Here is an 11,009-nt window from a genome sequence, read left to right as displayed (position 1 = left end):
AATGCGGACTCTTTCATTTTCAGTGAGCTCTCCGCGTTTTACCATTTTGAACAGGAATAAGGAATTTCAAACTGGATTCACCCAAATTTGAGCCGGCTCACTGGGCTTCTCTGAGGAGTCAGAAATTAATCAAGCATAACATTCAACCACTAAAACTCATTTTCTGTCCAGGAATGCAAGTAAATAACTATAATTTGACATATTAATCAAGAAATATTAATGTGATTTACTATTTTTTTAGTTTTTTTGTAAATCAGTACATTTGAAAATTCATGGATAACAATAATAATTATATTTTAGCATTAAAAATATCATTTGGGTTAAAGAGCTTCTACATATTGGTGTATTAACCATTGCAGATACATAAAAATGATTTTGGTAATTACATTGCTGTTCATTTAGGGCAGCTGTGGCATAAACCTTACTTTGGTTAGGGTGGTCTAATAAATTTGTTAAGCACTGTATATCCAAAGAAGGGTGTGTTTTATCACCATGCTTTAGTTGATACAGTAGGTGGAAAAAGTCGAACTTAAAGGGGACATATTATGAAAAAATCACAAACAAAAATATGTGCCCCTGGCCTGTCCACAATCCCATCAAGTACCAGAAAAATCCATTCCCTCTCCCACCCTCTTTCTCCACCTTTCAGGAAATGTGTGCTGATACAAGCCGTTCTCAGATTTTATACCTAGTGACCTCACATGGGGTGTAAGCACCTGCCCCCAGGTTATGGTTGGCCCTCCCCCACTTGGAGAAAGGTTACATCCTCCTCTACTGATCCTGTCAGTTTTCAGCCGAGATGCTGGATACTCAGTGGGTTACCCTGCAGACTGCAGTCTGGGAGAACAGTGGTTCAAATCCCAGTCAGGTCCCACTTTGGATAAAAGTGTCTGTAACATCAGGAGTGCTGCATTCATTTCCTGCATCCATTTAAAACCACAAAAACAGCTTGTTCTGAGCAGGGCTGAAACAGAGGGATTTTTAGACATGCAAAAATCCAATACTGGAGTGTTTTTCAGCAATACACGTCACAGGCATGTTTTGGGGACCCCTGAGAACAATATAAACTTGTCTTAAAAGGGTAAAATATGTCCCCTTTAAAAGAGAAACTTTGCAAGCTATATTAAGACAAACTATCCATACAAGCCATAGGGGAATTCTATCACAGTTATCACACATGCACTCTTGCACATCTCAGGGTGGTCTGTTCCTGAAATTTCCCAAAGTTGCTATTTTCATATCTCTAACAGAGTGAAATATAACAAGCACATCAGAGCAACAGGACAAAATAGAGTAGCAAGCATGTGCAGCTCAAGTAGAAACCTGAGCCTGTAGTTTATGAAAAATGGAGCCCTGTTTGGATAAAACTCATGCCGTGGCAGGTTGGGGAAAAGTGCAAAAATATCTTTTCTACTAAGAGAAGCTTTCAGTGTGGCTCTTTGTGCTTGTTTTAATAAAGAAATGTGGTCTAGTTCTGATGAAACTGATGCTTTACAATGGCTACATCTGAGCCCCCAAGGTAACCACAGTTAAAATATACAGTAAAGCATAAGCCACATGTTCTTACACGGGCCATTTTTCATTTCTATTTCAGAATTTGCTGCGGGCCACTTAAAAATGGGCCAATGGCCACTTTTGGCTCCCACCCCTGGCCCAGAGGCAGAAGATCTAGAGTTTTTGTTAAATCACAACTTTACTTAGAATAAGACTGAATCTGATGACAGGACAACAAAACCAGCGTAATGATGAAAAGGGAAAATTGAGAGGGACGGACTTTTAGTGATGTTAGCTGTAGGATTGTTGAGCTACTATCAGAGTTTAGCATTGCCAGCTAGCTGTGTGGTTATGGTAATAACATCATCACTACAGGATGGAGGAATACTCTTCTTCAAATAAGGTGAGTGATGAAAACATTCCCTTATCTCTATGTGGCTATGTGGCTTTACTATCTACTGTATTAAACTGACTATTTGGTTGTGTGTAAATACTTTCCGGTGAGGCTGTGATGCTTGTTTGGATTAACCTGCTGTGATAATTAGCTTGCTGGAATAATTATATTATTGTGGGTGTTTGCTTGCAGAAATGAAGAGACTTGGGTTAAGTTACCTGAATTGGTGAGACTGTGACTGCTTATAGCCCTTGTGCAGTTATTTTTCAGGGTAATATTCTGCCTGGTTTTGAGTTTGTTGAGTGCTGACGTGGGGTTTGTGGGTTTGATTGCTTTCATATAACTTACTGACCAGGAAAGATAGTGAGAGAGAGAGAGATAACATATTATGCTGGTGTCAAAAGCACAATCTGGAGTGCTTTACAAGCTTTACAATTGTTTGACTGTGTAAAAAAAAAAGAGCTAAAGTAATGGGGGAGATCTATTGTGGTAGAACTTATGAAGACAGACAAGGCTTTGACAGCAGGGAGAAATAGCCAAAAAAACGCAGCACACATGAACGCACCACAGATGTCTCACAGCAAACATGCACCCAGTCTTTCAGGGATGTAAGAGTGGAAAAGAATATACTGCAGAGCATTAGCAAGTATGAGGCAGCTCTAACACCTGCAGGACCACACTGGCTGCTCACTGGTCGTGAGATACAAACATCAACAACGCCTCACTAACTTACGATACATTTTCCGGAATATTTCCTGCTGCATACTAATATCAGCTCACATCAATTTCACATGGACATTTTGTCAAGGAGCTGAAAGGAAAAACCCCAGATAAAGTCTGGGTGAAATGTGTGTATTTATATTCAAACACCCCAAAGATAGTGGGAAATTTTCATTTGTTTCATATGCAGGAATACGCCCTTTGAACAGCTAACATTCATCCTCCTCTTTCTACTTAACAAGAGTGGAGACGACCTCCGATGACCTGGTGCTGTTCCTGAATGAGCTATCTGGATCATTCCAAGTAGAGGACAGAGAAATCCATGGGACGCACTTTTTAAGCAGCTGTAATACCCGCCTCATGAACTTCTGTCCCACAAAGGCATAAATGATGGGGTTCAGGCAGCAGTGAGTGTAAGCTAATGTCTCCGTCACTGTTACTGCGAGCCTTACATTCTCCTCCACCTCGCACACGTCACCGGGCAGTACAGACTTTAAAAATTTTAGGAAGAGGGAAATGTTGTACGGGGTCCAGAAAACAAAAAAGACCACCATGATGGAAATGATGAGTTTGACCACACGGTGCTTCTTTGTGGTCTTCATCTTCATCAGTATGGGGATGATCCTGGAGTAGCAACCAATCATGACCAAAAAAGGGATAAGAAGCCCCAGAATGTTCGTGGTGAAGATGTTATAATGCTTCCAAGCATCCATCTCTGGGTCGTAGTAACACATAACCTCCTGGGACCCGTTCACCTTTGTGAACATAAAAACAGGCAGAGAGACACCCAAACTCAGCATCCAGACAGCCATGCTCAGAGCGACACCTGCCCTCGAGGTGCGATATCGAAGCATTTTGTGAGCATAAATGATGGCTATGTAGCGGTCAATGCTCATGACCACCATGAAGAAGGTGCTGCAGAAGAAGCCGGTACTGTGCAAGCCTGAGATGAAAGCACACATGAAACTCCCGAAGGTCCACTGACCAACCCTTGAGGAGTGAGCGTAGAAAGGGAGCGTGAGGACAAAGAGGATGTCGGAGAGAGCCAGGTTGAAGAGGCAGATGTCCGTCAGGTTGATCTGGTTTCGGTATATCACCAGGACACACACCACCAGGCTGTTACCTTTGGAGAGAAAGAAATATGCATGCACATAAGTTATAATGAGAAGGGGAAACTTTGTCCCAGAATGTTTTCATGGGTGCATGGTTGGCCCTTAGGCCACCCATAAGTGGGGATAAAGGGGAGAGCTCTCTAGGGACCAGCCAAATTTGAGGCCCATGGAGGTCCACAAAATCCCAGTCCACTGTAAATTTATTCCATGATAACGATATTTTATGTTTTTAACATGAAAAATGACCACTCTTAACAAAGCAACAAAAAGAAAAATTATTCATTATACTGTAGTAAAATATTGCCTTTTTAAAGATACAGTATACACCTTTTTCTATAAACACAGTTATCTTTTTATAGAAGCTGTTGACAATCTAGATGGCATAATGAAACAAATGATTAGGAAAGTAATGTCAGACTTCAAAGCAAGGGCATTATGTACACAAACATAAGGATTCCAGAAAAACACATAGAAAACTATAGCAACATAAATGAGAAACAATGACAACATTGTGAAAAAAAAATGCAAATGTAAACTAGCAAAGAAGCAGCAAAAATGGGTAAAGATTAATGGAAAGTGGCAAAAATAGGTGAAAAAAAGAGCAAACATAACATAAAAGTGCCAAAAGAAGTTGCACAAATGGGTAAAAAGGTGGCAAAAATGTACAAAAATAGTGGTAAATGGAATAAAATTGCCATAAAGAAGTCACAAAAACAGGTACAAAGTGGTAAGTGGCAAAAGTCGGCAGAAAGCAGCAAAAATGGGTAAAAGTGGCAAGTATAGGCAGAGAGTAGCAAAATATGGTTTAAAGTGGAAAATGGGGAAAAGCTACAGAAATGGGATATAATTACTGAGAAGAAGTCACGAAAATGGGTGAAAAGTGGCAAAGTTGCTGCACAAATGGTCAAAAATAAAACTAGATGGAATGAAAATGGCAAAAATTGGTTATAAGTGGCAAAATTGGGTAATAAGCAGCAAAATAAAAGTGCTAAGAAGAAGTTGCAAAAATGGGTAAAAAGTGGCAAAATATTTTCAAAAATTGTAAAAAATTACTGGGGAAAATGGAATAAAAGTACCAAAAAGTAGTTGTCAAATGGCAACAAACAGCCAAAAATAGATAAAAGTAGCAAAAATAGGCAGTTAAAGTGGTGAAAATGGGTTAAAAAGTAGCAAGAATAAATAATTCCAAAATCAAAATCCAGTGATGGACGCTAGCACCACTTCCACTGATCCAACAGTCATACATTGACATCATCAGTTAATTTCAACTAGCAAGGGCCAGTCTCATGGTTTTTCAGGGACCCAGCCCAATCTGTGGGCGGGCCTGGTTGGCTCCAGAAAAAAACATCTTATCATGCCGAATAGGGGTGATTTTTTTATTTATTTTTTTTTTTTTTAGATTTTTAAACTTCAGTACAATTCTAATACAAATCACAGGATACCAATTTCAGCACCACAGAAAAAAGAAGTCCTATGAACCCAATATTATATTCAGTATATTTTGTGTTTAAATACCAACAAGTGTAAGCAAACGCTATCATTTATAAAGACAGTGCTGTCTTAATAAGTGGCAGCTTTTTTCTAAAAATACGGCAAAAGCTCTGGTAATTTATCAGTGGTGCAGTGGTACCTGGAGTAATGGCTATGCTCTTAAATTTGCTCCAAAATCTCCACCTGCGAAAGGAGAAAATGCTCTTATTCATAAGCAACAACATGGGTCTTAGCTTCTTTCATATTGTCACTTAACTTCTGCTTCATGTCTTCAGGAAGTAATGATGTCTATGGCGTCATTATTAGCCACAGAGGGAGAGTAATGAAACTACATAACACATTTTGAGTGAAATATTCCTCATATTAACAGTGCATTTAGAAAGTGTTCAGACTTCCTTCACTTTCTCAATTTTGTAAGATTCTGATACCTTGGGGATTGTGGACAGGCCAGGGGCACATATTTTTGTTAGAAAAGCCCGAAAAAGTGTATTTTTCATAACATGTGACCTTTTGAGAATATTAGTTAAATATGATGCATTTCAAGTGAAATGTTTGTTAATGGACAGTGCTTTTCAAGCTGCATCTTGAGTCTAAAACAAAACAGCTAAATAGCAAAATGCTCATACTCAAATGTCTCTCTCACTCCTTCCCTCTTCTGTCACTCTCTCACACACATACACACAATGAAATACATACCTATGAAGCCAAGAATGAAGACCACGCTGTAGAAAGTGGGCAGAAACACCTTCCCAAAACTCCACAACTCCCCAAATTCACAAGGACTAGAGTCCTCGTGGTTCCCACTATAATAATCTGAGTACGGATCCCATGTGGTAGGGGTTATGTTCTCTGCAAAACCTGCAAAACCTGCAAACAGTTTTGTTAAATTAAGCATTACTGACTTGTATTTCACATTTCCAATATTGCATCTAAACAGCCTTGTTTCTGGTTCTTAAAGCTGAACATTTAAATAGGATGTTGTTTACATACAGACTTTCTTCCAGTGAAAGTTATGCCATGGAAATACACAATACTGTTTTGAAATGTCATTTTCTGTCTATTTGTGTGCACCATGTAAGGGAAATTCAATTAAACTCCACAGTTTGGTTGTGACAGTATACAAAAATAAAGTTTCATCACTTCTACTCGGTAAGTCAGCCTTCAGTGCCATCGATAATGAAAGTTATATTGCCTCCTGCTGGTGTTCTCTGCAGCAAACTCGACGTTCTATTTTTAATAACGGTGGTGATACAGTATAACACAGTAAAGATGAAGTTTAAGTTTCTATCCGGACAATGAAGAACTATCACAATAGTTTGATAAAAAATTTTACTTGAAAGTTGTTTTTGCTTGCATGTTACCATGACAACAGTACCGAGGCAACTGTACTTACATAATCTGCATCATTTATAACATCATGAGTTTTTGATTTATAGATGGCAGGAAGTAATTGTGGTCTGGTTGTCAGACATTATAATGTCAACAGTTTGTGCAAAAGACATGATTACAGATTCTTTTTAGAGTTTTTTTTTTTTAAACGCCTTTAATGTTGTTTACTGTAAAGCACTTTGGATCAACTGTGTTGTGTGTAAAGTGCTATATAAATAAAGATGATTTGATTTTGATTTGATTTTTGAGATTGAACATTTTTGATGGATATGGTGCATTTAAATAAAAAATCTTTAAAAACACAACAGATTAAAAGAACATGGATGTTTTGTTGTAAAATTGCAGATTTAACTAGCTCCCCCTCTAACTCTGCTCATGTTAATAAGCATATGTAATAAGCATATGTAATATATATACATATATATATACAGTGCTTAACAAATTAATTAGACCACCCTAACCAAAGTAAGGTTTATGCCACAGCTGCCCTAAATGAACAACATTGGTAATTACCCAAATCATTTTTTATGTTTCTGCAATGGTTAATACACCAATATGTAGAAGCTCTTTAACAAAAATGATATTTTTATTGCTAAAATATAATAATTATTATTTACAGAAAAAACTGAAAAATAGTAAAGCACATTATTATTTCTTGATTAATATGTCAAATTATAGTTATTTACTTGCATTCCTGAACAGAAAATGAGTTTTAGTGGTTGAATGTTATGCTTGATTAATTTCTGACTTCTCAGAGAAGTCCAGTGAGCCGGCTCAAATTTGGATGAATTCAGTTTGAAATTCCTCATTCCTGTTCAAAATGGTAAAATGTAGAGAGCTCACTGAAAATGAAAGAGTCCGCATTAAAGCACTGTATACAGTGCTTAACAAATTTATAAGACCATCTGTCTTATTTGTCTCAGTGACCATCCAGCATCATGAAGTGCAGGTGGTGCCCCTTCATAGGCAGCAGCCCTCATTCTGACAACTCTCCTTTAATGCATGGTTATAGGATCCTGTTTATGCATGTATTTCAGCTGATGAGTGTATAGATGTTAAGCAAAAGAGCATGATGTGTTGGGATAATGAATTGCCATCTAGCCCTATCTCATTCTGTAAGGTTTAAGGTTTTATTTCTGCTGTTTGACTGTATTCTTAAGCAATATTTCACATTCAGATAACATCCCCTGACTTTTGGGATGTTTCCCTAGATATTCAGAAATCACATCAGGTGAGCTGCATGTTTGAAGGCTTATTATTGATGAGGTGGCATGCCACAATCATCATCCTTGAGTGCAGGAGTACAGGACAGTATTAACAGAAAGGAGCTGCAGATCAATGTTGAAACAGTACAATATAAAGCTTACTTTTAACATGAGACATTGCACTTTATCAGTATATTTACAGGAGATGTGTGCTAGTAAAAGTGCCTCACATGCAAAGGTGGTGGTTATAAATAAACTTTTTAAAAAGAACGGGGACAAAGCAGTGCAAATGTATTTGAGTGACTGCAACTATACCAGGGTTGCCCACCTCAGTGTTGCCTATTTGTAAAGAATTATTTTCCACTATCTTCCTCTTAAATGTTCTTTTGCTATAGTTTGTGTCGATTCTTAGGAAATTAAGTATCCGAGACAGAATATTACAATATGGAAAAAAACAAAACCCAAGGAGGCACTGGTAGACCATCTTGTAAAGTTATATTGCTAATATTTCATTCTTCCTCACTACATTTTTTTCATCCAACATAATAAAATGAACATTTATAGCACTTCTATGTCAAAAAGCAGAAATTCAAGCCATGCTGGCAAAGTCTTACTGTCTAGGTTTATAGAACTATCACACTTAACCATCTCTAAGGAATCAAATACTGTATACGTAAAAAAGAGTGCGGTTTGTAAAATGTATTCACCTGCCATGCTTTTTCTCTGTAATGTCTTCAGGGAGCTGCACCTCGGGGTCCTTGTTTCCTCTTATTGTGTGTGGGTCTCTAGTTGTGAAGTCTTAGAATAAACTATGATGGGTGATCTGTGAGAATGCCGGCAGTCAATGATCACAGAAAGAATGAGAAGTACACAGCTTCCTGTACGTCCCCTAAGTGTGACTGAAAAGATCCTTATCAGCAGCAAAAGTTCACAGCTGTTTTATGTTCTCAGGCAAACACATCAAACAAAATGTGGTAAAATGGTATCATACGTAAAATAACTAAAGCTTTCAATAAAAAGGTTAACACTGTCCTTAATATATAACTATTGTATTGCTGTGTGAAAGATGGAAATCTTCAAAATGATCTGAGCAATGATGCTGATTAATTTATGGTTGAGGGGATAGTTTTATCTGTGAATTATCTAATTTTTACTATTTATTTGTTACTATTATGGCTGTCCTAAGGGATGTTTGGAGGCCCCAGGAAACATGATGCTTCCTTCCTTACATTGCTAAAAGCAATCAAAACAAGAGAAAAAAAATAAGAACGCATATCATTTCAGACAACAGAGCCCCAGAACAAAAGTACAGACCTAAATCAGAATTACCCAGCAACCCAAAAATACTCATCAGCTCTTAAATGAACACCATAAGTCAAACTCAACTCAGATAAATGTTTTAACATCTCTTTAGAGCCAAGTGTAACTTACATAAATAAGAAAATTATGCTCACTGTTGTTGCAATATCTGTTCTCCTGCATCAGGTTATATGTTTTCATTTACTGTACGCCATTTTATGACACAAGCGTATCTGGGGTTTCTTTTTCATTTGCCTGTGTTTTACAGTGGTTGCTCTGTTGGATAGTTGTTGGATGTTCTGTCAAGGCACACTTTAAAAGAATGAAAAATTTCAAGTCATTCCAGTCAGCATGTATTGATTAAAAACAACAACAAAAAAAATCTCTATGCATGACACATTATTCATGTAGTGAAAGAATTAACAACATAAACCTTTAAGGTAGTGATTTTCAACTGGTGGGTGAGGACCCAGAAATGGGTCGAGAGTTGTTTTCGCTTGGTTATAGGTGTACATCATATTTGATGCACATGACTATACCCTTGAAAAAGAGGTTTTTAATCTCAATGGGATTCTCCTGGTTAAATAAAGGTTAAAAAAAAGAAAAAAAAAATGTCTTGAGAATCCTTGGAGCAAGAGGCAATTGCTGAATAAAAAAAAACATATTTTTCAGCATTAGGTTATTCTTATTATTATTACTATTCCTGTTTTGTGTTAATTGGGCAGCTCATAATTACAGCATGGTCTTTTAGTGACCTCTTGTGGTTGAGAAACAGGTAGTGCAGGGAGCACAAAGCATGCCGGGAGAAACATGCTGAAAGTAAGATTTGAATCTCATAATTGAATTTCAACGAGACATTGTGCATAAAACTGTTAGACTGATAAATCTCACTTTTTGACGTTGTTTATGCCTACTTAAAGGCAGTCATTATCAACTCGTACAATGATTATTATTATGGGAAAAACAACATCAACGACGACAATGAGAATATATTATTAACAATCGCTAACATCTCCTTAATGTAATTTATTTTACTTTATAGTCAGTTCCGAAGATAGATTTTCAGAGACACATTTTGTTATTGTTGCTGTGTTTTCGAGGTGCACTTGTATTTGTTGCCGTCGCTCTCCAGCTGGCGCTCACTGAATTCCCAATGAGGATGATTGACGTGAGATCTGCTGACGAAGGCGGGATGAAGAGAAATTGCGTCAAGAGGGACATGCGCAGCGGCAGGAGACCGGAAACCCTGTACTATTGCCTTCAAAATAAGAGATTGATTTAGAACCACATACAAAAATGGCCTGAAACTGACTTGAAAAGCTCAGATTCAATGTGACTTGCGCTGTTCACACAATCAGAAAAAACAGGTACTAGTCACATGTGAGGAAAAATAAAAACAAAACAAAACAAAACAAAACAAAAAAAAAAAACTGATTCAAGTCCCTTTTAACTGCAGTGTGAACATAGCCTAAGTATATGTATTGTTCAAAATAACTTTAATGTCTCTCTGAGCTGCCTTAATTTTATCTTTTATATATACACTGCTTAACAAATTTATTAGACCACCCTAACCCTAACCAAAATAAGGTTTATGCCACAGCTGCCCTAAATGAACAGCACTGGTAATTACCCAAATCATTTTTCATGTTTCTCCAATGGTTAATACACCAATATGTAGAAGCTCTTTTACCCAAATGATATTTTTAATGCTAAAATATAATTATTATTGTTATCCATGAATTTTTTAAATTTACTAATTTACAAAAAAACTGAAAAATAGTAAAGCACATTAAAATTTCTTGATTAGTATGTCAAATTATAGTTATTTACTTGCATTCCTGAACAGAAAAAAAAAAAAGAGTTTTAGTGGTTGAATGTTATGCTTCATTCATTTCTGACTTCTCA

At 37.1% G+C, this 11,009-nt stretch overlaps 1 protein-coding gene across 1 annotated transcript; it reads right to left on the bottom strand.

The window, feature by feature from the left end:
• Window positions 1-2,547: 2,547 nt before the first annotated feature.
• Window positions 2,548-8,600, bottom strand: LOC121514058 (CX3C chemokine receptor 1-like). Its single transcript, XM_041794128.1, has 3 exons — window positions 8,513-8,600; window positions 5,908-6,078; window positions 2,548-3,731 (listed from the first exon to the last, which is right to left on the bottom strand). Exons 1-3 carry the CDS (start codon window positions 8,517-8,519, stop codon window positions 2,839-2,841), a joined length of 1,071 nt encoding a protein of 356 aa, XP_041650062.1. The 5' UTR covers window positions 8,520-8,600; the 3' UTR covers window positions 2,548-2,838.
• Window positions 8,601-11,009: the final 2,409 nt, after the last annotated feature.

The sequence above is a fragment of the Cheilinus undulatus genome, linkage group 8 (genome assembly GCF_018320785.1).
Source record: "Cheilinus undulatus linkage group 8, ASM1832078v1, whole genome shotgun sequence".
NCBI lineage: Eukaryota > Metazoa > Chordata > Actinopteri > Labriformes > Labridae > Cheilinus > Cheilinus undulatus.
Note: the sequence above shows the minus strand (reverse complement) of the source record. Positions and strands in the feature narration are given on the sequence as shown.